A 26,666-nucleotide genomic window follows, 5' to 3' on the forward strand; every position below is an offset into this window, starting at 1 on the left:
GTACTCACCCTCCCTTTCTATCAATTCCTGCCCTAGATTAAAACTTCATCTTCACAAATGTGCCCATCCCTTCTTTGCATCCACTTCACTTACTCCTGGATTAAAGTTTTATCCTGGCAAACACTCCTATCCCCTTTCCCCACCTAGTTCCATCTTAAAATCTCATTCTTATCTTCCAAGTGCTTTCTCTTGCATCTTCCATTCAACCCCTCAACTTCTCAAACACACAGAGCTTATGAACGGAATACAGGCAGGCCCCAGGTTGCAAAAAGTGCACTCTTTGTAATTTGGCCAAAAAAAGGCGTACGTTACTTCTTTAAATACCAAAGAATTCCTTCTTTAAACACCAAAGTGTTAGAACACTAAAACTTCCAGTAATGAAAAGGACAAGGAGTGCTGCCTGTTTATCCTGCCTCAGCTTCTTTTGGGTGCATCTATGCTGTGGAATGAATGCAGCTTGACACAACTTTAACTGCCCTTGTTCAGTGCTATGGAATTTTAGCAGCTGTAGTTTTACACTGTCTTTAGCCAGCTCTGCTACAGAATGCTGCTGCTTCAGAAAACTACAAATCCTAGGATTGCATAGCATTGAGCTGTGGCAAACATGAAGGAAAGAAGGGGAGGAGTGGAGAGATATGAAGGAGATGTCAGCAGGAAGAAAGAGGAAATGTGGGATTGGAAAGATATTGATAAAAGGAAGAAAAAAAAGGGGCTGGAGAGATATCGATAGGAAGAAAAAGGAAAGGGGTCTGGAGAGATCAATAGGAAGAAAAATAAAAGGCAGGTGGAGAGATACAGACACACTTTGGCTCAGTGCTAAGATTTCATGGCAGGGAGGAAGTGGAGAGGCCCATTTGTAAGGAGTTGTAAGTAGGTTGGATGTTTGTAATTCGTGAACTGTCTGTACCTAAGATAAGGGAGATTAAGGTGCTGTTTGACAGCTGAGATGTAGAGAGGAGACAAGTTTGAATGCTCAAATGTCAAGTGCACTGGGACTGTGGCACAGCTGGCTGGGAGTCAGCTGCATCAAGATCAATACTGACCGAAAGGTCATGAGTTCGAAGGCAGCCCGTGTCAGAGTGAGCTTCCGACCAAATTTGTGTAGCTTGTTGTCGATCTTTGCATCCCGAAAGACAGTTGCAGCTATCTAGTAGGAAATGTAGGTACCACTTTGTAGGGAGGCTAATTTAACTAATTTACGAGGCCATAAAAATCAGCGAGCATGCGGGGGAATGAGGAAGTACTTCATCAGTGTTGCAGATGGACGGTGAAGCGACAACTCCCCTGGTGGCCAGAAAAAGTTGGAATGTTTAATAGCCTCTGACTGTCTGTCTATATATGTTGTGTGTCTAAGGCATTGAATTTTTCCTGTATATGTACATTGTAATCCGTCCTGAGTCCCCTGCGGGGTGAGAAAGGCAGAATATAAATACTGTAAACAAATAAATTATTGCCAGTTAAGAGTAGTATTCCTGTACTACTGTATATACTCAAGTATAAGCAGAGTTTTTCAGCCCTTTTTAAGCCTGTAAAAGCCCCCCTCTGCTTATATTTGAATCAATGTTATTTATTATTTCACTCTGTTATTATTATTACATTTAATAATAATAATAATAGTAATAGTAATAATAATAATAATAATAATCAACTTTATTTTATATACCACTCTATCTCCCTGAGGGGACTCAGAGCGGTTTCCAAATAACATCATCATAAGGTTAACAAAACAATATAAGCATAAAAATTGTCGCCGTAACATATATATTAAAAAGTAATCCTGCCTGTTCAAGGCAATTTAAAAGGCTGGATCAAGATTAGTGCAAGCTCAAAAATTCTAGGGGGCCCAGGAATTAAGTGCAGTGCTATAGCAGGCAACAACAATAATAGGTATGGGTCTGTGGCTGTTCATTTCCGGGGCCTATTAGAGGAAGTGACTTGGGTAATTGGTAGGAAAAATAAGGCTATATTCAACAGTGTCTATTATTTTAGTTTGTTATTATTATTTTACTGACACAAAAGCACAGTATGTCACAGCAAATGAGATACATATGCTGAATTTAATATCACAAAATCACAAGTCGAACACTTCCCAAGCGTCTAGGACTGTGATGTATTTTCAAATGATGCGCGCAGATCCAAATAAGGTGGCCTTTTGCAGTTGACAGATTGTGATTTTTTCGATGTTTATTGTTTCCAAATGCCGGCTGAGTTCTTTTGGCACGGCACCCAGTGCGCCAATGACCACCGGGACCACCTGTACTGGTTTATGCCAGAGCCTTTGCAGAGTCAGAGATTGTGCTTAGTCTGCTGTTGTTATTATTATTATTATTATTATTATTATTATTATTATTACATTTACATTCTTTTATTCTATTGACTACTTTGACATTGACTTTACTTTATTCTTACTGTTATTACATTTATTATTTCACTCTATTTGTTATTGGTATTATTAGATTTCCATTATTTTACTCTCTTTATTATTATTAGAAGGATATATAAGCACATTTACATTGAAGATGGTTAGAATATTGGTTTAATCAGAGTTGGACAGTCTTATTTTAAATTACAGTTTCATGTAAATATTCAAAAACATTTAACCTACTGATGCTTCCATCAATGTAATTTTATTTGTAGCTGTTGCATTTCCCACCCTTAGCTTATACTCAAGTCAATGCGTTTTCCCCAGTTTTCTTTGGTAAAATTAGGTGCCTCAGCTTATATTCGAGTCGGCTTGTACTCGCGTAAATACGGTAACTAATCTTTTTATTGCCAATCCACATGACAAATTACAAGCATTATAACAGAATGTACTGTATAAAAGGTCTATTTTATTTTGCATTCCCTGCAGATGAAAGAATCGTTACTCTGGACTTTTTATCCATCTGTAGAAAGATTGTGAATGGACACTACAGTCCCAATGTTTGGCAACAAGTGGTTGAAAAGCTGGCAAGGAAAGGATTGTGGCAGGTACGTCTCTCACCATTGTAAATGTTGGTAGTCTCCTTCTCCTAAACTTAGGGTTCTTTAAAAATGGAGCAGAAGTTTAGAAAAATGATTAGAAGTTCTGGAAGCTGTCTGCTTCAAGGTTTTGGATCTCACAGCTATGAAGTCTCTGTTTAATATTGGATAAACTGACACAGGTTTCTTCTGAATGTGTGTGCTCAACACATTCATTATATATCACCAGCTGTCCCCTGCAATGTGTTGCTGTGGCCCACATGGGAGTTCTGCGTGGGAGGTTTGGCCCAATTCTATTGTTGGTGGAGTTCAGAATGCTCTGTGATTGTAGGTGAACTATAAATTCCAGCAACTACAATGTCAAGGTTTGTTTTCCCCAAACTCTACCAGTGTTCACATTTGGGCATATTGAGTATTTGTGCTAAGTTTGGTCCAGATCCATCATTGTTTGAGTCCACAGTGCTCTCTGGATGTAGGTGAACTACAACTCCAAAACCAAAGGACACTGCCCACCCCAAACCCTTCCAGTATTTTCTGTTGATCATGGGAGAACTGTGTGCCAAGTTTGGTTCAATTCCATTGTTGGTGGGGTTCAGAATGCTCTTTGATTGTAGGTGAACTATAAATCCCAGCAACTACAACTCCCAAATGACAAAATCATTTTTTTTTGAGTGAAGGACATACATTGGCCTGATAGGTGTATTGTATCCAAATTTGGTGCCGATTCATCCAGTGGTTTTTGAGTTCTGTTAATCCCACAAACGAACATTACATTTTTATTTATATAGATTATATAGAAGGATGACACCACGCCTCATAGAGATCTGAAAAAGACATGAAATCTAAACGTATTTGTAAGTTAATATTTAGAGAGCATATGCTCACCCCTAAAATGTATGTTTTTTTCTCCTAGTCTTGTCTGTTGTTGGCTGCTGAGAAAGACAAGTTGCCAAGGCATCTGCAAGTCACCAATGTATCACTCAGGGATCTGTTTGAGGTTAGTCCTGAACTTTCAGTCGAAATCATTTACTAGGCTTAGTTGAATGCATAGAATCAACAGGTGGATTCTATCAAAAAGTACACTGATAAGAAGGTGTTTTTGGTAAATAATTCCTCCTTTAAGACAGAGGGTAAACCCAGAAAGGTCTGCAGAATCTCTCTTAGCAGCTTATTGCAGCAATTGTTGAATTTCCCAGGACTGAAGGTTGGTGGTAAGTTGGCTACTAATCTAATTTTTTTAAATTAATAATATTTATTGAGTTTTACAATGTGGGTTTATAAAATTGAGGATTTTATACCCTGAACACGCCCGGTCTTGTCTGATCTGGGCTACTAATCTAAATTTGAAACTATGTGGACCTCACCTTACATATACCTGTCTGAGGTCTGCAGAAGGTGGGCTACAGTATACAGTGTGGAAGTATATGGAAGAGGACATTATTTTCTCTGGCACCCTGATTGGCACCAACAGAAAACATTACTTTTTTTATTAAAGCCTTTGCAACCTAAGTGGTGTTACCTAAATCTTCAGATATGTTGCAGTTATAATTATTTCAGATTAGTTTAACTGATTTCAGTAGTCTTGTTTTAACCTGTCACATTGTTTGATTATACAATATATTCTGTTTTAATATTGTTTAAATTAGTGAAACTGAATTTCTGGTACATTGATCTACTTTCAGGTAATATAGGGGTTTTTTTTCATGTCAGTCGCTTCTGCTGTGAAAGAATTGGCTGTCTGAAAGGACACCAGGGGACACTAGGATGTGGTAGGCCTCTCTCATGTCTCTGCATGGGGAGCTGACAGACGGGAGCTCACCCCACTCCCTGCACTCGAACCATCGACCTTTTGGTCAGCAGTCCTGCCGGCACAGGGTTTAACCCATTGCATCACCACGGGCTCCTAATATAGGGTGGGAACCAAATATTTGAATGAAAAATCAAAAAATTATTTGGATCATAGCCTTTTTGTTTATATTATTCTTCTGAGTTATGTTGGTAGCAAAAGAATGTAATTCAATGTGCCCCAAGTATAACCCAATACTATGCATTTTCTGTTTCCTTTCAACCAGAAATATGTTGTTTTTGGTCAATATGAGAAGATGGAAAAGATGCCTGTACTAGTGAAATGGCTAATTTCCATGGGAGCAAATATACAGAGTATTGGAACCTATCCCCTTCATGCTGTCATGAAGCTTTGTATCAAAGCAAGTAAGTGAATCTTATATAAAGCCTTCGGAAATGGATGATAGCCTGGATTCCGATATCAATTTGAAGAGGAATTTTACATCAATAGCTTTTAGTTTGTCACTGAATTAACAAAGCCTGTTTCATTGTCTGGGCAGAGGCCACTAGAAGGCGCTAGAGAGAGAAGGATAGTCCATTGTATGGGGGAAAACCATTTCCCCTGTTTTTGCTGGTTGTTTCCCCTCCTTACTTCCCATACCATAAATGAGGGTTGTTTCCATGAACAAGGACATGGGGGGGGGGGGGGGGGGAGAAACATGGGGAAATAGTTTTCCTCCTTCAACTCACCCTCTCTCTAGAGCCCCCTAATGTCCTCTGCCCAGATAATGGAACAGTACCCAGAATTCTTATATATTCCATCCCTCCTATATATATCATAATCTTATTATTTATTTATTTCTAGCATTTCTAGCCGTCCTTCTCAACCCCTGAAGGGGGGCTCAGGATGGCTTACACTTGGCAACAATTTGAGGCCATTACATATAACAAACACAATAAAACAACAATTAAAACAATAAATAGAGCATTAATTAAAACCATAAAAACAGTAATGTCAGCCGTATCCCCATTCTAGTTGAATTCCATATCCAAAGTGCTATTATGCCTGCTATCCAAAAGCCTGGTCCCAGAACCACAATTTTAATTTCTTCCTAAAAGACAGGCGGGATGAGGCCAGTCTTATCTCATTGGGAAGCGAGTTCCACAGGCGGGGGGCCACAACCGAGAAGGCCCTGTCTCTTGTCCCCACCAGATACATTTGCGACGCTGGTGGGAGTGAAAGCAGGGCTTCCCCAGATGATCTTAAACTGCAAGGCGGGATGTAGAGGGAGATGCGTTTGGACAAGTAAGCTGGGCCAGAATTGTATAGGGCTTTATAGGTCAAAACCAGCACTTTGAATTGAGTTCGGAAGTGGATCGGCAGCCAGTGGAGCTGACACAGCAGGGGGGTGGTATGCTCCCTGTATGTCGCTCCAGTTAGTAATCTAGTTGGACTAATCTTGTAATGACCTTTAAATTTAAATGAAAAATCATGTTGTATTTTCTTAAATTATTCAGAAGGAAATCAGCTTTTCCGATGGTTACTGAGATATAAGCCTGAACTGATAAATCTTATCAACCAGCAAGATGAAGATGGATTTACTGTTCTCCATGTTGTAGCATCCATATCCAGTGGATATCCTTTGAACAGTAAGTGGAACACAAAAGTCGGCACTGTCTTTGATTCCCCCCTTTTCCAGTTAAGGATTCAAATAAGGTTATTTTTATTTAAGGAAGAAGTTGTTAAAATAATTGAATATGCATCAAAGATGTCTTAAATTATTGTTCCTTCTAAGGGTGCTTGGTCTGTCATGAGCAGGAGGAATGTTGCCCAAATAGTTTTCTTTTGGAAGAGAATCTGGTTTTGCTATTCTTCTGGCAGAAGGTTGTGCAAACCTGGGAGGCAGAACCCAAGCATTCACCAAAAGCAAAAGCAATTTTGGCAGATCACTGTGAACAAAATAAAATGTCCTTTTTCTTTGAAGCAGATGGGGAAATTACATGATTACCAAATGGAGGAGAAAATCAGAAAGTGACCATAGGACTAAATTATGTATAGACATGTTAAAGAAACAGTATAACGTAGTGAATGTTGTAAGTTCCTAATGATTTCCAAATTAAGTTGAACTTGTGCAAAATATTCTGGACTATGTTCTAAAACATCTTCTGCTGTTATGATAAGAACGAGAACAGTGGAGTGAGTTACAAAGAATAAACAGAATGAACACAGTTTGGAAAGAGTGCTGGTTCCTGAATGATGATTGTGTATGTCATAGTATGTAGTTGTTCATTTGCCGCCACTTCATGTTTTTGTAAGGATTCTATATAACAGTATAGCAAGTTAATTTGCATCTTCTGGGTAGAACTCTTCAAGTTCAATATACTATCAGAACCCATTCATGAACATTAGAGTTCAAAAAATCCTCTTTATAACCCAAGGACGGAAATGAAGAATTTGTGGCCTCCTAAGATGTTGTTGAATAGCAATTCTAGTCACCTTTAGTCTGCAGAACACGTTTTAGGGATAATGGGAGTTGCAATCCTATGATATTTGGGGAGACCGCATATTACCCATGTGAGCCTAAGCACATCATACAGCCCCCTTTCTGAACCTGGCTTCAATCTGGTCTCCTGCCTTGTCTATCATGATGAAGGTAAGATGAAAATGAAGCATTAGTATAGTGGCTTTCATCTATTGTAGCTTATACTCTAATTTACTCTCTCAATTTGATGTTATTTAATTTTGACAATTTCTACAGAAATCCTAGATGGTACTGGGTTTTCAGTGTACTTACCATTGTTTTTGTAATAACTTGAAGTGACTTTTGTTTTGGCATGACTCCCTTATCTACCAGTTTGATATCTGTGGTTTCACTTACCCACACTCGCAAAACTATTCTTCCCATCGGTGTTAGTGAACTTCTCTAGGCCCTCCATGCAGTTCAGCTCATACATATGGGCGGTCCCTGAGTTACAAACATCCTTCTTACAAATGACTTATAGTTAGAACGGGGATGAGACAACAGGAAGTGAGAGAAATCTACCCCTAGGAAGAGAAATCATGGGGAACAGGTCTCAACTGAAGCTTGGCCACCAATCCTTGTTTCCTCAACAAGTCAATTTTTCAAAATGCAATTATCACAGAGACAGAAAGTGAAGTGAAACCTTCTGAACAGGGGCACAAATATCAGAACAAAATACCACAAAGGTATTAACCTTTCCTTATGCCAGGGGTCCTCAAACTTTTTAAACAGAGGGCCAGGTCACAGCCCCTCAAACTGTTGGAGGACCGGATTATAATTTGAAAAAAACATGGATGAATTCCTATGCACACTGCACATATCTCATTTGTAGTGCAAAAAAAAACACTTCAAAACAATACAATAATTAAAATGGAGATCAAATTTAACAAATATAAACTTATTAGTATTTCAATGGGAAGTATGGGCCTGATTTGGCTGATGAGATAGGATTGTTGTTGTTGTTGTTGTTGTTGTGTGTTTTCATGTCGTTTCAGACTTAGGTTGATCATGAGCAAGGGCCAGATAAATGACCTTGGAGGGCCCCGGGCCTTAGTTTGAGGACTCCTGCCCTGTGCTATTCAATGCGTACACACACACACACATATATGGAGTTACACTTAAAAATGTACCTGTTCTGACTTTCATACAAATTCAACTTAAGAACAGACCTATGGAACCTATATTGTTCATAGCTTGGGGACTGCCTGTAGTCAAAATATAGGATTCACTCTTATCCACAGCTTATCCTATTCAATATCACCCAGAACCTGTGGATAATAACGAATATGAAAAGGTGTATGAGAATGTCTCCTGTGGATACAGGAGTCATTCTTATTCTCAACTAAGTACTTATGAAGGCATTCAGGCTCCTTCTACACTGACAATTTAATGCAGTTTCAACTTGGAAGAAAGTGGGGGTTTTTTGTGTGCAGATGATTACATAGGAAATTCTGGAACCAGTTCAAAGCCCTGATGTTGATTACACAGATTACAGAACACTGATGCACTTTAAGGACTTTCTTTTTATGTGCTCTTGTAGGAGTTTGACTGGCCACTGCAGTATGAAGCTAGCTTTGAATTGCATTAAATAATCACTATAGATGCGGTCCTTGTATTTTCTTTTTAGTTGCTTGGATGTTTCCTTTTTTGGGCACTTTGCAAAGGACAGTTGAGGAAACAGAAACATATAGTGTGGAAAAGAAACCTAGAGCTTATGGGAAATAGAAACTTAACCATACTCACTTTCTGGGAGTGTGGATGCAATAAAGAAATGAGAAAGTCAAGATCTATATAAATAAAAATGTAATGTTCATTTGTGGGATTAACATAACTCAAAAACCACAGGGCGAATTGACACCAAATTTGGAGACAATAGACCTATCAGGCCAACGAGTGACCATAACTCATAAAACACTGAAAAACACAGCAGAAGAGACTTAAAAAGTCAAAAAACAAAAAATACATTACAATGGATGCGCAAAACCACACACACACACATATATATACACACACATATATATAAGTTGACACACATATATATACACACACATATATACAGACACAAAACACATATGCACAGACTGGGCCACAGCAACGTGTGGCAGGGGATGGCTAGTAGTACATATAAGTGAAGTAGGCAAGAACAGAGTTGGTGTAAGCGATTTGATTCGTTCATGGAGAGTTCAGATCTAAAAAAGAAAAGAGCGAGAAATCAGAAGAAGCTAGGAAGTGGGGTTCTGGAAAAGGACTCAGAGAAGACATGATGAAAGCAAGAACACTGGAAGTTGCATTACCAGAGGACTAGAATGAACTGGAATTGCTTTAGAGATACACCATAAAGTAAGAAAATAATCCAGACTCTGTTTAGATGTGTATTTCCACCCCTTTCCATTATCTACTTGTTCTTTTGCTTTATTGATACCATTGTTTAGAATGCCTTTTTTGTAGAAATATTTTTACAATAACTTCTTGAACTGAATACTTTTTGGAACTACAGTCAACCCTCATTTGCATTTTTTAACTTTTGTGGATGTAATTATTCACAGATTTGATTAAAACAGTGGTTCCCAACCTGTGGTCCGTGGACCTCTAGTGGTCCACAAGTACTAAAATGTGGTCCGTGACCTCACTGTTACTACACCATTGCAACGAAAGTGACTGCTCCCACAAAACCAGTGCCGAGGCTTATTAAATCTGGTTTTCTGTGGACAAGCAGATGGTGAATACTGGATGGCATATGTTCTGTATCAGAAACTAGAGCTGATGTGGTCTATCCAATGAAATTTTGAACCGCTCCAAGTCGCCTCAGGGGTGAGAGGGGCGGTATATAAATGTGGTAAATAAATAAATAAATTTTCTGAATCTGTATCCCAAATAACCAAAACGAATCTTAAGTTGACTAAAATTGATTAATAACCCTTTTGGTAGTAATGTTGAAGAGTGGTCCCTAGTCAAAGTAAGTTTGGGAACCACTGGATTAAAACATTCTCTCTGTGAATCTCTGCATCTTCCAATGCAATTCTATGCTGTTTCCATATTAAAAAGCAGTATGCATGTGTATATGTATATGTATGTGTGTGTGTATATATGTATGTGTGTGTGTATACATATACACACACACATACAGGAAGTGCGCACACACACACACACACACAGATAGAGATATTTAAGTAATATCAACAGACAAGAAACACAATAAAAATACCATTTATTAAAATGTGGTTTTTCACTTTCATTGGGGTCCTGGACCCCTAACCTAATCTGTAAGAGTTGGTATCCCAAGAGTGAAAGTTTGTTTGGCTTTTGTGCTGAAGCGCCATTCTATTCTTAATATTTTCTCACAAAAATATTGTGTCGTGATTTTAGTTTTAAATTGGATGCTTTATTTCATCTGTTGGTTGGCAGCGAGCAAGTATGTATCTATTTCCAGCAAGAAAGTAGTATTTTAATTCACTTTAAGTCATTCATGGACCTCTTTTTTTGTTTGTTTGTTTATACTTGGGACTCGGACCATTAATTTAGTTGGCTGTCATAATATTTCTTTTCCTTCCCACTTGAGTGGTAATGAGTAAAACATGAAACCTAAAGGAACTAAAAGGCTGAATAAATGTTCAGATGTTGCAGAAAGAGAACAAAAAAATGGAAAAAGCCATAGTCCTAACATCTGTTGCCTGTACTATGTATGTTTAACTTAACTGATAACCCAACTTTAAAATTTCTAGTTTAGTGATTACTATTTAATGGATTAGCCATGGTTATCTGCTAACAGATGCATGTAATACACTCCATTAACTTGCAGTGAGGCAGCCATAATTTTGTGCTTCTTCTCTTTTTGACACAATAGTCTGTATTGCTTAGCATCAATTTTGGTTAGGAACAAATGAGAAACAAGAGTGTCTTGGTGAATTAACTTGAATAAGTTTGCTGGAATTTCCTGGAGGACCGAACCCAGATGGTGGTGCTGGGTGACTCCTGTTTGACCCCTGGCCTTTGGTCTGTGGGGTTCTTCAGGAATCCATTCTGTCACCCATGCTATTTAATATCTACATGAAACCGCTGAGAGAGATCATCCGGAGTTTTGGAGTTTGGTGTCATATTTATGCAGACGACACCCAACTCCATACTCCTTTCCATCAAAAGCCAAGGATCCCATTCTGTTCCTTAATCGGTGTCTATTAGCTGTAATGGACTGAATTAAAGCAAATAGATTGAAATTAAATCCTGACAAGACAGAGGTGCTCCTGTTGTTTATTCGTTCAGTCACTTCCAACTCTTCATGACCTCATGGACCAGCCCATGCCAAAGCGCCCTGTTGACCATGGTCACCTACAGCTCCTTCAAAGTCAAGCCAGCCACTTCAAGGATACCATCCATCCATCTTTCCATTGGTCTGCCCCTTTTTCTTTTCCTTCCATTTTCCCTAGCATCATTGTCTTCTCCAAACATTCCTGTCTTCTCATTATGTAGCCAAGTTACTCCATCTTGCTCCTGGTCCGTCACAAGGCAGATCAGGGTATAGGGATACGACCAGTGCTGGATGGGGACACACTCCCCCTTAAGACACAGGTTCACAGCTTGGGGGTGATCCTGGACTCATCACTGACCCTGGAGCCACAGGTGTCAGTGGTGGCCAGGGGCGCCTTTGCACAATTAAAACTTGTGCTCCAGCTACGCCTGTACCTCGAGACACCAGACTTGGCTGTGGTATTGCATGCCCTAGTTACATCTCGACTGGACTACAACAATGAGCCCTATGTGGAACTGCCTTTGAGAGAGCTTGGAAGCTTCAACTGGTGCAAAGTTCAGCTGTCAGGTTACTGACCAGATGTTGGGGCTCAGCAGCAAGATGCTGGGGATATTGGGGATTCTGATTTACAGGATGAGATTTTCACTGTGTATATGTCTGTTCCTCAGGTTGAACCACAGTCAGAAATGTAGGCCATAGATCACATTGACAGGCCAGGGCCAACAGCTGCAGAAAAAACAGGGATGTTTCTCTTGAGAATCAGTTTTTCGGGCCTTCTCAGCCTTCAGAAGATGGGGAGTTACTTTGTGATAAGAGATTAGGGCTCCCCACGGAAAGAGCTAAGGAAAGGTTAATGAGAAGGTCCGAAAGACTTAGTGAGAAACAGTCCTTGAGATCACAGGGGCAAAAAAATGATCTCATATTTGTTGGGTCAAGTTTGAGCCAAACTTGAGTTCTGATTCCTGGGACTTTTCAGAGCAGACAACTTTGTTAACCAAGTTTGCCTATGTTTTTGAATGGATTTTTGCCTTGCTTAAGTTCTTGTTTTCATGCTATGGATTATTGACTATGCTTTGACTCCTTGGATTTTCATGTGCCTTATTATTGTGGTTTTCATCTATCTTGCTCTTGGATTTTCTATATTTTGATATATTGAATTGTCATGGACATTACCATTTTGGACTATTGATCTTTGTATTTTGGACTATTGCTATTTTATAGCATCTTTTCTACTGCCTTTTGGGAAATACCTTCTTCCCTTTTGTATTTCCCCTTTGTAAATAAGCCACTGGACTCTGTTTGATGCTGGGTGAAAAGGTGTTCCTGACCTAGTGTGTGATACTGGAGCGCTGTACAGGGAGAGAACAACTCCCATACTACAGCAGGTCCACTGGCTCCCAGTTTGCTACCAGGCAAAATTTAAAGTGCTTGTTGTTACTTTTAAAGCACTAGATGGTTTGGGTCCAGACTATTTGCCCAACCGTCTCTCTTCATACAAACATGCCTGGACACTGCAATAATCAGAGAAGGCTCCCCTCACACTCCCACCTCTGTCTCAAATCCAGCTGGTGGGGACAAGAGAGAGCCTCTTTGCAGTTGCCCCCACCCCCTGCTGCCTCTGGAATTTCCTTCTGGAGGAAATCAAAATGGCCCCCTCATTTCCCTCCTTCAAAAAGCAGTTAAAATATTTCTGTGCACCCAAGCATATGGAGAAGCAGATGGTTAAGTTAAGGTTTCAAGAAATATGGAATGAAATAGAAATATGCCTTTTAACATCATTTGCACTGTTCAGTGTGGTACTGTGTTGCATTGTTTATGATTGTTAAATGACTGAATTGTTGTGTTTTTACACATTGAATACTTGCCTCTTATGATGTTAGCTGCTCCAAGTCCTCTATGGAGAGATGGGGCGGGACACAAATAAAATTTATTATTACTATGAATACTCATCGGATCAGTTTCAGAACAGTTGTGTAACATACTCTTCTCAGAGGTATCATGTTCTTCTGATAGGTTCTTGCTTCCTGTGACTCTCAGATCATACTGTGATAGATCCAAAGAGGATAACTTTATTTTGTCTTGCATTTTAGATCAGGTAGATGATGTAGTGATGCTGCTTGAAGCTGGGGTAGATCCGAAGATCTGTGATGCACAGGCAAGATCTGCTATGGATATCTTCAAAAAGAACAAGAAGTTCAAGGCTCTATCTGTCATCAAAAAGCACATGGCTAGTAATATGTCATGCTCAGAGGAGTCAGAAGGTACTTAATGGGGACACTTACTCGATTTATTGCTGTGATTAAGTCAAATTATTTCATGCATTTAGGGTGTGGTATATAGCTTTTTACCTTTTTTTGTTTACTCCAGAAAAAGGAAACCCCAATCTAGATTGCATCTAGCAACTTTCAAGTGGGAGAGGTTTAAATCTTTCCCATCTGTTTTTCTATTTAAAAATTCAAGATTGTTACACAGGTTTGTGTGTATGTGTGTTTGAGCATGGGCATGGTTTCTTTGCATTTTTTGTCGTGTCAGGAGCGACTTGAGAAACTGCAAGTCGCTTCTGGTGTGAGAGAATTGACCGTCTGCAAGAATGTTGCCCAGGGGACGCCCGGATATTTTGATATTTTTACCATCCTTGTGGGAGGCTTCTCTCATGTCCCTGCATGAGGAGCTGGAGCTGATAGAGGGAGTTCATCCGTGCTCTTCCCGGATTCGAACCTGCGACCTATCGGTCTTCAGTCCTGCTGGCACAGGGGTTTAACCCACTGTGCCACCGAGGGCTCCGATGTTTATTTGCATGATTTATATTGATAATAGACGACACGTCAAAGCTAGGATCCCTCAAGCAAACTCTGATCCTCTGTCATTTTTCCAGGGGAAACACCAAAATTATAAGATATCTACAAAGGATAATGCATGTTTGCATGTGTCTTTGCCTTCCTCAAAATTTACTGGGTTGGTGCTTTGTTTACTGTTTACACAGAGATCTAGTACCTTCCCAATCTTAGTTCCAATTGAAGCACTTTGCCTGAATATTATGGATTGCCCCGTGACCTTTTTTTTTTTTACAAGGCAGAACCGCAGGGCAACCTACATAGATTGCTCTACACAGATCTTAAGAAGTAGGATTCCAAAACCTGGAACAAATTTCTACTATTCCTCAAAGGTTGCCTATATTGATTACCAAATCATTCTGAACGCATGACCTCTTGCATTCTTAAAAGAGAGGAAAAAATTGCAACCGTACTTTTCAATCTTGTTCAATGCAGGAGAGACAGAAAGCAAAGCCACTACAGATTCTGTTGCCTTGCTTCAGGATGCTTTTGAGCAGTTTGCACAGTTTTGTGTGAAAAACAACGTGCATCACATCAGTCTGAAGCATGAAAAAGTTCGGAGGCTTTTGGAGCTGCTGTCTGCAGTAAGAGGTACAGTATGACCTTTCCCTTGGTGTTTTATTGGTGCCAGTAACATATTTCAATGAGTTCTTATGTAAAAGAATAATTTGGGAAAAGAACGTCAACTCTGTTCAAGGAGAAAGTATTGTCACAAATACTACACTGAGGAATGTGTACCCGATGTAAATAAATGCCATAGTTCTAGGCTTTTAAAATCCATTAAAAAAATCTATGTAGCATTTTTTATATTCATATGAATTAAAATAACCCCATGTTAGTGTCGGTGTGAATCCTACATGTAGAAAACTAGCACATCAAGGAATCTTTTACATAGGAATATTTCAAAAGAATGTAGGGTCCTTCCACACAGCCCTATATCCCAGGATATCAAGGCAAAAAATCCCACACTCAGATAATAATAATAATAATCGTCATCATCATCATCATCTTTATTTTTATACCCTGCCAACCATCTCCCCTAGGGAACTCGGGATGGCTTACAAGGGACACGCCCAAGATTACAATTAAAACACACATGTAAAACACTTTAACCAATTAAAACACCAGATAAAACAAATAACAATAGTGATAGATAGATAGATAGAGTAGAATTTTCTGCCTTGATATTTTGGGATATAGGGCTGCGTGAAAGGGCCCCTATTGTTTGGTTGAAGGAACCCATCTGTTCAACTTATTTTACTTGGAGTAATATTTTGCTATAAAAATAGTATCAATTAGTCTAAAATTCATGGTGGAAGTAAAGCTCCCATTTTCACCTGACTCTTTCCTATGAGGCTGAGGCTGGATCTACATATAATCCAAATGATCAAAGAGGATAATTCAGATTATCTGTTTTGAACTGGATTATATGAATCTGCACTGCCAGACAATCCAGTTCAAAGCGGATAATCTGGATTTTATATAACAGTGTGGAATGGACCATAGAATGTGTTACTTGCCCAGGATATCTCAGAGGGTTTTCTTGGTTGAGCAGATATTTCAACCCTGGTCTCTAAAGTCATAGTACAATGCTGAGATGACCACACTGCATTGACATCTTGCTAAAAATATAACATATATGAATGTTTACATGAAAGTTAGTGACAATGACATGAGCATTTTGACAAATATCCTTCCAGAGGATTTTGTTCTGAATTAGTTTTTTAAACAGAATCTCCTATTTATCAATACACCTTTTATTTTAATTAATTAATGTATTTATTTCATACATTTGTACCCTGCCCTTCTCACTCCCGAGGGGGGACTCAGGGCGGCCTTACAGCAAGCACCATTTGGTGCCATCACAATCATAAATACATTCAACAAATTTATTAAAAACAAGACATTAAATAACCAATTGTTAAAAACATGCCAGTTAAAATCAAAGTCCTGGTCAGTTCTTACGTCCTGGTCAGTGCTTACGTCTTCTTCTCACTTGCTACTATTCAATGGTGGAATATTTATAATATTTAGTCTTTCTTGAATGAGCAACTTGCTCAGTCCTCATTTAATGTTCTTGTTGACAGGCTAAATATTATGTTGTTTACCTCAACTACTAATCTCTCCAAAATATAGCATGCCTTCTGTAATCCTTAGATACTGAACATAGTATTGCTTTGTTCACTCTCAGATTTTTTATTCTTCGCAGTGAAAGAAAGGTGGGTTTTTTGATTTACAAGAAGTCAATTTTTTCAGTGTAATAGAGTATAGGAGTTCCAAGATTGGTATAGGATTATCAGGTAATCAAAAGGGAACAGTTGATAGGACACCGTAGTTCTTGCCTAATATATAAATCTTCTGGTGATTTCTAGAAAGTTTTAACAAATCTTGGAAATATTACTGATTTTCATTTTGCAATCAGCTTGTGACAAGAGGAGCTCTGCTGACTTCCCAAACAAGTGTGTTTTCTAAGTGATTGTTCTTAAACTATGGGTCTCAATTCCAAATGGGGTTCCCTTAACTCAATGTTGGGGTCACACAAAAATTGACAGAAGTAAAAGGTTTCTGAATCCATTTACCCATTTATTTTGGATTCTACAGAAAATGCTTCAGCTGTACTTCAAAAAAAGGAAATAAGACTGTTTGACAAGCCTTGCAAATGCTGATTTATTTTCAGTAATATTTGATTTTTATATCTATTTTATATACCTATATACCAAGTCTTGGGTGAAAAAGGATGCAAGTGGAAAACATTTTAAAAACTTTATCCTAAACTATTGGAGAGGGTGCAATAAAAACAACCTAACATGGATTAAGCACTGCCCTATGACTTTGGAAACCAAGAATTGATTCCTCACTCAGCTGTAGAAATCCATAGGTGACAAAGAGAGAGTCACGTAGTCTCTGCTCCAGAAAATCCCTGTGAAAAGAGCCTTTGGGTCACCATAAATTGGGAAAGACCTGAAGGCACACAAAGTCAAATCCAGATGGATATAGGAGGTTGTGTTTTGTTCTGAAACTCTTTGAAAGTTGTTTTTTTTTTTTAAAAAAAAAGTATATACCCTGCTCTTCTCAACCCCGAAAGGGACTCAGAGCGGCTTACAGATTATGGCAACATTCAATGCCGTATCATACAACAAATAATAAATATAACATCAAATTATAAAACAATTAAAACATATAAAGCATTTCCGTCTACGAACCCACACGTCTTCGGTCTTCCGGAGAGGCCATTATCTTGCTCCTGCCTGCATTGCAGGTGCGACTTGTGGGAACAAGAGAGAGGGCCTTCTCTGTGGTGGCCCCCCGGCTCTGGAATTCACTCCCCAGAGATATTAGGCAAGACCCCACACTGGCAATCTTCAGGAGGAACCTGAAAACCTAGTTATTCCAATGTATGTGCCTTCAATGATTGAATGTAAGGCACTCCCTGACCAAACTTTGCATAAAATGACCTCAGAAGCACTTTATTTTATGGTTCGAGCAATTAAATCCTTCCTCATCCCTGGATCCCCCTCCTCGACAATTTACATTGCCCTATCTCCCAGTGTTTTAAATTTTTTATCTTTGAATTTGGCCCTGCTCAGTGTAATTCCTTTGTGTTTTTATATTTGATTATTATTATTATTATTATTATTATTATTATTATTTAAATGCGGTAAGTGCAACAACAAATAATAAATACAACCTATCAAATTATAAAACAAAACATATAAATGCAATAAAACACATTAAATCGTAGTTTTAACAGCAGTGTTCACTCAAGAGAGGGCTATGACTGGAAGAAACAAATGTTGGTATCTCTGTGCTGACCCAAGGATGCTGAAGTGGAGGCCAGTCGAGATAGAGTCCGGCAGCACCAAGTGGTCCCCAGAATCTGAGTGAGTCCCTAGAAGCTGAGCCAGAGGCAGCAAGGGAAACAACCACTGCCCCTTCCCTCAAAGCCCCTGGTGATGGTACCTTCACTTCTTACTTAGGCATGGACTGCAACTTCAAAGTATCTCAAAATCCCTAAGCAGACACATATCTGGATTTCAAAATATGTGTATACACCAAACACTGGGAGAGGGATAGTAACTGTAACCTATTTAAAAAGTGGTTTCCAGGAGAGGCAGCTCACCCTTTCTGTGATCAGGGAGAAGAAGTGAGCCTAGGAGTCTAGAAAGATTGAGGGTTATAGAAATAGCTTTGGGAGGCACCTTGACTCCCACCCCCCTTTTTCATAGATCGTTATAAAGCATTTTAACCATGGTATTTACTTTTGAATATTATTAATATGTATTTCTATTTTATGTTCCTATATTTTTAGGTTTTAAATTGTATTTCGTTTGGTTTTACTGCAAACTTCCATGAGTCTCTTTTGCAGATAGAGAGAGAAAGTGGGGTATAAATAAGCATGATAAGTATAATCATAGACTGGCAGATAAAATTGTCACTTGCTGCTTTATAATGATAATGATAATAATAATAGCCATCATCATCATCTTTATTTATACCCCGCCACCATCTCCCCAATGGGGACTCAGAGCTGCTTACATGAGGCCAAGCCCAAACAACAAATTACAACAGAGTAAAACCGAAAATGCAAACCGAAAATGCGAACAATAAACAACATCATAATTACATAAAACATGTGAATACATAATATAAAATTACAATAAGCACAAACACAGTGACAATGGGTGGGCTACATGCAATGATTAAAAGAAAAACGAATTGAAAACGAATTAAAAACTCGGGCAAGATAAAAAAAAGAGAAGCAGGTTATTTGCGGAGGAGGACTCATTATAGCGGGGGTTGTGGAATCAAGCTTTCCCATGGGGGGGACGGGGACGGGATGTATACTTCAGTGACAGAACGTTGAGGCTAAGCAATAATGTGAGATTTATACCTTTTTGTCTGTATTTGGACAGTCCATAGCATGCAGTTTTAAAAATCTTGAATTGTGTGATGTTCACCTTCCTTTTTGAAAGTAAATAAAAAAGGAATGGCTTTATATAATGACAGCATAATCTTAATTGGGATGCTTGATGAAAGCCACAGCTATAGCAGAGAAGGACTGAAAAAAGCAGTATTTGAGGAGGAAATTTATATTAATAATAATAATAATAATAATTTCCTTTTTTTTAATTGAAAAAGAGAACTCATATGTAACATTTTTTGGGTGAGCTAAATACTTTGTCACATGTAATGTTTTACACACAAGTTTACAGCTATAGCATTAAATACTTTTGTGTCAGGAGCGACTTGAGAAACTGCATTAAAGCTTTAAAGACAGGATGATTGCATGTTCTGTTCCAAATCCAGGCTGCATTTATGTGTATGGCCTCTAGGATGTGCTGCAATCCTTGAGAGAGAGAGAGAGACATACAGGGACTTAAAATTAAAATTAAAAACCTTAATGTCAGGAAATAACATACTAGGAATGTTAATGCATAGGTAAAAAGGTAAAAAAAAAGAAGAAGTTCTATTTGGAGGCCTGGGTCGGCTTCTCATTAATCACACAATAAATAATAATAATAATAGTAATATTTTTTTGTGACTGATGTGAACTTGACTCAGACTTTTAAATGAAAATAACAATAACAATAATAATAGTTATTATCATTGTAAAAGCAGATAGGTAAATTCTCTGGTGAAATATAAAGGTTGAAGCAGATATCCACCAGGATGAAAACTGACATGTTTTACTCTCACATTTGCAAGTCTTGTTTCTTTTCTCAAGTTAGATTTTGCCTTTCTTAAGTAGAAATTATGCAGGGACTCCTAACTCAGATCCATAACAGCACAACTATGTCTTGGGTTTTGCATGTAATCACCTCTGCTTTCAACAATTGTAATGCTCACCATAGTTAATACCTTCTAGTGTTTTTTTTCTTATGTGGGCAGTGAAGACAATATATATTCTGCCAGGTTTCCAGTGGGTTTTATTTGTCTGTTAATTGTGCTATCTTTTGTTTGTGCTTTCTTATGTTTTGTGTTATTGTTACAAACCACCTTGAGGGCACTTATGTAAGAGGTGCTCAAATGCGGTTTCTAAATGTTTTTATAAATAAATACTTAAAAATCTGCAATAAAAATGGAGAGAAATAGGAAAGCTGTAGTTGGAATCCTGGCTTAAGCTGGATCTATACTGCCATTTGTTTGTAGGTTTTTTTAAAAAAATACATTATAACTGTATTCTGAATTTGCTTCTGACATGATAAATAAATAAAATACACTTCCATGTAATGCAGTTTCAGAATGCAGTTTAATAATAATAATAATAACTTTATTTTTATACCCCGCCAACCATCTCTCTTAGGGGACTCAGGATGGCTTACAAGGGACAAGCCCAAAAATTACAATTAAAACACAGAAATAAAACACTACAATTAAAAACATCATATAAAGGCAAGCAACACAATTATAAACCACATAAAACCCAGTATGGCTGGGAAAGAGAGCATAACTGAGATACAATTCAAAGGGTGCAATACCTTTTACTGGAGTGTGAGAAAAGCACAACAGGCTAATGGACTGGGTGGGAAATACTGTCATAAAACATGTTGAGGTAGGCCATTTGAGGGTCAAGTAAAGTGCAGAGCTCAACGGGGACAGTAAAATTTCAGGTGAGCTGCTTAATCGAAAGCACACCGGAACATCCAGGTTTTTAGTTGACTCCAAAAGAAGGACAAGGTGGGAGCCTGTCTGATCTCCCTAGGGAGGGAGTTCCAGAGCTGGGGGGCCACTACCGAGAAAGCTCTCTCCCTCATCCCCACTAACCGTGCTTGAGGTGGTGGGAGGGGAGAGAGCAGCGCCTCCCCAGATGATCTCAAGGTATGCACTGGTCCATAGGGGAGGAGGCGATCACGAAGATAAGTAGGTCCTGAACCATTTAGGGCTTTATAGGTGATAACCTGCATTTGAACTGCATTATATGAGTCTATACTACCATATAACCTTGTTCAATGTTAAACTGCATTATATAACTGTGTAGATCCAACCAAAGTAGGAGTTTACCCACTGTAATCAACAGGAATGAAATTATTCATTTGCATTTTGCCAGGAATGTACATTAAGGAGGACCGAGTATGGCTCCAACCCTGTGCTCCAAGCTAGTATTTACTTAATAAGGGTGAAAGTAAGACAGGATTTTGGTTTGTGATATAAGCACCTAACACAGTGGTTCCCAACCTGTGGACCATGGACCATCAGTGGTGTGTAAGAACTAAAATATGGTCTGTGGCTTCACTGTTTACTACACTGTTGCAATGAGAGCGACTGGTCTTGCAAAACCCTCTTATAGTGCCAAGGTTTGTTAAATATGGTTTTCTGTGGGGGAGCAGATGGCGACTACTGGATGGCAGATATTCTGTATCCAAAACTAGAGCTGATGTGGTCTATCCAATGTAGTTTTCTGAATCAGCACCCCAAATAACCAAACCGAATCTAAAGTTGACCAAAAACTGAATCGTAATCCTTTTGGTACTAAGGTTAGAGAGTGATCCCTGGTCAAATGGTCCTTGGTCAATAAAAGATTGGGAACCATTGATCTAATGAGAATCTCTCAGTTTCAGGTTTCCTTTGAAAGATATAATAGCCTTTTCTTTTCCTATACAGAAATTCCTGAAGAAATCATCTTTGATATTCCTTCTGCCTGTGCCAGCCACTTGATAAAGCTGTTGCTGGAGAAACAAAAGTGGCATGAAGTTCTGTTGCTGCTGACCCGAAAGGCCACAGGCGAGATGGCATCAGGAGAGGGCCTTCTTAAGAGCTGCAGTCTTTCAGACTTTGATATTGGGATTGTCTTGGAACAGGTGGAAAGATCAGATAAGCGACGAGTGGCACTTATAAGATGCTTGATACAGAGGGGAGGTAAATATTTTTTTGTATTGACATGTTCTGCAAAACCTATGCATCACAAATGTCATTAACATGCCATTTCTATGATACTGACTAGATATGGTACTGATATATTCATAGAATCATAGAGTTGGAAGAGATGGCCCATTCAGTCCAACCCACTGCCATGCAGGAAAATTACAACCAAAGCACCCCTCACAGATGGTCATCCAGCCTTTGTTTAAAAGCTTCCAAGGAAGCAGCGTCCTCTAAGAGGCAGAAAGTTCCTCTGTTGAACAGCTCTCATGGTCAGGAAGTTCTTCCTAATGTTCAGGTGGAATCTCCTTTCCTATAATTAGAACCCATTGCTCCAAGTCTTAGCCTCCAGGGCAGCAGAAAACACTTCACTTCACTTTATTTCTTAATTAGTCACTCTTCACCAAGGTGCTCCGAGCGACTTACAATCTAAAATAGCATTTACACAATATAAAAACATTCAACAGTGACTATTGGGCAAATTAGATCTGATTACTTAAATGCACAACCAAACAGCCAAGTCTTGAGTGCCTTTATAAAAGGTCGCAACTCCGACATTGCTCTAATGTATGGAGGCAATGAGTTCCACAGAATTGGAGCATAGGTCGAAAAAGCTCTACGCCTTGTAGCTTCCAGGTGTACCTCCTTAGGGCCCGGTATGTATAGGAGATTTTCCTGGGTGGATCGAGGTGACCACTGATGGAGAAAAGGAATGAGGCGGTCCCTAAGATATAAAGGTCCTTGGCCATTTTGAGCTCTAAATGTCAGGATCAGTATCTTGTAAGAGATCCAATGTTCTATTGGTAGTCAATGTAGTTGTTGCATAATCGGTGTAATATGGGATCTTAGAGATGATCCTGCTAGCAGCCTGGCCGCCTCATTTTGGACCATCCAAATCTTCTGGGTTGTTGACTTGGGAATGCCGGCATATAAGGCATTGCAATAGTCCAACCTTGTGGTGACTGTTGCGTGGATTACTGTTACCAATGCTTCTACCGAAAGATAGGATGCCAATTTCCTTGCCTGGCGAAGATGAAAAAAGGCTTCGTACTTATGGCAGTGATCTGGGCCTCCATCATCAGCGGTGAGTCCAACACAACCCCAAGGCTTTTAACAGTGGCAGACGGAACCAGAGCTTCCCCATCGAAATCAGGCAGAGACTGGATTAATTCTGGCGGCTGGCCGGACCACAGTATCTCAGTTTTAGTGGGATTCACTTTTAGTCTGTTCACTCGCAGCCAACTCATCACTGCTTCCAAACACAGCCTAAAGTTCTCAGGAATCACGGTTGTCCCAGGTTCGAGATGCAAGAATAGCTGGGTATCATCTCATACTGGTAGCACTCTATGCCAAAGCTCCGCACCAGTCCAGCAAGTGGCTGGACATAGATATTAAATAACAGGGGCGAGAGGATAGCCCCCTGGGGAACTCCACAGCAAAGGCAGGAGCTCTCAGAGCTTTGGCCTAACCACTCCATCCTCTGTCTCCGGTCCCAGAGGAACGAATTGTACCATTTCAGGGCTAAACCTCGTACACCAGACATAGCCAATCGATGAATCAGCAAGCCATGGTCCACGGTGTCGAATGCAGCTGTGAGATCCAAGAGTACCAATAGCGCTGATCCGCCTTGGTCTAACTGACGACGAATTTCGTCAGTAATAGCTACCAAGACCTGAACGAAAGCCTGATTGAAAGGGGTCCAAACCCGCAGTCTCATCTAAGAATTGCTGTAGCTGTCCCGCCACTGTTTGTTCAATCACCTTGCCCAAAAATGGAAGGTTTGAAACTGGGCGATAGTTACTATGTATGGCGGCGTCTAGGCTTGGTTTTTTCAAGAAAGGGTGGACCACTGCTTCTTTAAGGCAATCTGGAAAAATTCCTTGCTCCAAGGAACTGTTGATGATGCTCCTTAAGGGATCTCGTAGTCCCTCCCAGCACTCCTTAACCAACTGGGAGGGGCAAGGATCGAGGGAGCAGGTGGTTGGTCTTGCTGCAGGTAGAGTCCAGGTCTTCCATTTCTAATGGCACAAAATGTTTTAGAAGTTGGCCACTAGATGGCCAGAGGGCCTCTAGTTCCCTTGATGTGTCCTCTGTGGGAGGTAGCCCTTCCAGAGCAGATTGATCTTAAAGTCAACAAGCCTGCTCCCTCTTTTATTGTTTTATGCAATAATAAGACCTTGAAAAAGTTTCTTGTTTGGGATTCAGCTCCTCAAATCTTCTGACCAGCATGACCAGGAAACAAAATAATCAAGCAAAATTGATATTTGAAGCTGTGAGCTATTTTGATGTTGCTAGGTCAGAAAGACTAGGTTGGCTGTAATAAATGTATTAATACCAATAATAAATAGAGACCAATAATAAATGTAATAAAAATAATAAAACCAGTAAAATAATGTAAATGTAATAATAATAGTAATAATAATAATTAAAATAATAAATTTGATAATAATAACAACAGAGTAAAATACTAAATAACTTTGACTCGAGTATAAGCCAAACCCGGCTTGTATTTGAGTATATACAATAATTGTTGAATGCAGCTGTCATTAATTCTACTTCTCCTATCCTCCTTGTGGCTGTGGTGGTAGTTATTTATGTTCTTTTCCCCCAAAGCATCACCTGAAGGTACTGGAACTTTCCATGAAAAGCCAATTGAGCAATGCTTAAAGAACGATGAGTTTGAGTTGGCATATTTGCTGCTGAGTGCCGGTGCAGATCCTCGGTGTCTATCTTTTGTGGAAGGCGATACTCCTTTACATGTTGCTCTATCAGTTGTTTTAGATAAAAAAGGTGAGCATTTGAGTTGGGTGAGTTTTCTTCCTGCTTTTCCCCCATTGAAGTGTTATCAAGTTTATTTGCTTGAACTTCCACAACCATCACTGACAGCTACCGTAATCCTCGATTGTGCTCATCCATTTAAGTTAACTTTGTGTAATGTATAATGTCTCAGAAAGGGGAGGAGGAACCTCACTAGCATCATGACAGAAAAACATCCCAGGTTCCATCTCCAGTCTGTAAAAAAAAATGACAGGCAACAGAGCTAATAGAAACCCATTCTTAAAACTCGGGGGGAGCTTCTATCTAAACATGACTGGAATGCATAAACAATCGACCAGCGAGTACAAGGCACTTATATATATATTTAATGGTTTGATATTTCAAAGAAATAAGCATAGGTAATCACATTTTCTCCTGCCTCTTGGCCTTTTTATAAAAATCTCATTTTGAATGGTCTAATGAGTTTCTATAACAGAGCTGAGAAGTTTCTTTAATGCTTATTAAGAATAAATTAACCATGGTGTTACATAAACAATTAAAATACTTTAATGCTTAAATTACCCTCTCTGGTGTGAGCTTAAAGAGATCAAATCTTGATAGGTTGCTGGGACTTTTTCAGGCTGTATGGCCCAGTAGCATTCTCTTCTGACATTTCACATGCATCTGTGGCTCCCAACTTCAGAGCTATATATCTGTGGAATATCCAGGGTGGAAAAAAGAACCTGTGTTTGGTTAAAGCCAGTGTAAATATTGCAGTTAGCAAGCTTGAATAGCATTGAGTAGCCATGAAGATGCAAAGTCAATCACTGAAGGTATCTACGTAGAGGTAGCCTGGCCCCTATTGCCTCTTTCGCCCTCAATTAGTGCCTCTTCAAATTCTGCAGCACTGCTGGTCACAGCTGACCTCCAGCTGGAGCGCTCACAGGCCAGGGCTTCCCAGTTCTCAGTGTCTATGCCAGAGTTTTTAAGGTTGGCTTTGAGCCCACCTTTAAATCTCTTTTGCTGCCCACCAACATTCTGTTTTCCTTTCTTGAGTTCAGAGTAGAGCAAGTGCTTTGGGAGACGGTGGTCGGGCATCTGGACAACGTGGCCGGTCCAGCGGAGTTGATGGCGGAGGACCATCACTTCAATGCTGGTGGTCTTTGCTTCTTCCAGCATGCTGACATTTGTCCGCCTGTCTTCCCAAGAGATTTACAGGATTTTCCGGAGGCAGCGCTGATGGAATCGTTCTAGGAGTTGCATGTGACATCTGTAGACAGTCCACGTCTCGCAGGCGTATAGCAGGATTAGGAGGACAGTCGCTTTATAAACAAGCACCTTGGTATCCCTAGGGATGTCCCGGTCCTCATACACTCTGTGCTTCATACACGCACACACACTCCACTTGCTTTGCAGAACCTCTGAATATGCCAGCCACATACACGCAAAACATTAGGAGAGAATACTACTATAACACAATAGAGGATCACAGCTTAATTGAGTTGGAATTGATGTTTTTATATGTGCATGTGTTTTATTTTATTGTATTTTATATTGTGTTGAATTTTATGGGGTTTTTTTAGGCACTTTGTGCCATCTGTAACCCGCCCCAAGTCCCTTTGGGGAGATGGTGATGGGATATAAGAATAAAGTTGTTGTTGTTGTTACATGGCCGTACAGCCCGAAAAACTCACAGCAACT

At 39.4% G+C, this 26,666-nt stretch overlaps 1 protein-coding gene across 2 annotated transcripts in view; it reads left to right on the plus strand.

The window, feature by feature from the left end:
• TRANK1 (tetratricopeptide repeat and ankyrin repeat containing 1) overlaps positions 1 to 26,666 on the plus strand; it is a 75,900-nt gene that overhangs the window by 18,919 nt on the left and 30,315 nt on the right. For both annotated transcript variants that reach the window (XM_067470197.1, XM_060781673.2), the window contains exons 5-12: positions 2,852 to 2,970; positions 3,875 to 3,958; positions 5,034 to 5,172; positions 6,265 to 6,396; positions 13,605 to 13,775; positions 14,784 to 14,939; positions 21,951 to 22,205; positions 24,822 to 24,998. In XM_067470197.1, the coding sequence (XP_067326298.1) occupies positions 2,852 to 2,970; positions 3,875 to 3,958; positions 5,034 to 5,172; positions 6,265 to 6,396; positions 13,605 to 13,775; positions 14,784 to 14,939; positions 21,951 to 22,205; positions 24,822 to 24,998 (1,233 nt within the window). The remainder of the gene's footprint in view (positions 1 to 2,851; positions 2,971 to 3,874; positions 3,959 to 5,033; positions 5,173 to 6,264; positions 6,397 to 13,604; positions 13,776 to 14,783; positions 14,940 to 21,950; positions 22,206 to 24,821; positions 24,999 to 26,666) is intronic.

This window comes from Anolis sagrei, chromosome 6 (assembly GCF_037176765.1).
Source record: "Anolis sagrei isolate rAnoSag1 chromosome 6, rAnoSag1.mat, whole genome shotgun sequence".
Classification (NCBI taxonomy): domain Eukaryota; kingdom Metazoa; phylum Chordata; class Lepidosauria; order Squamata; family Dactyloidae; genus Anolis; species Anolis sagrei.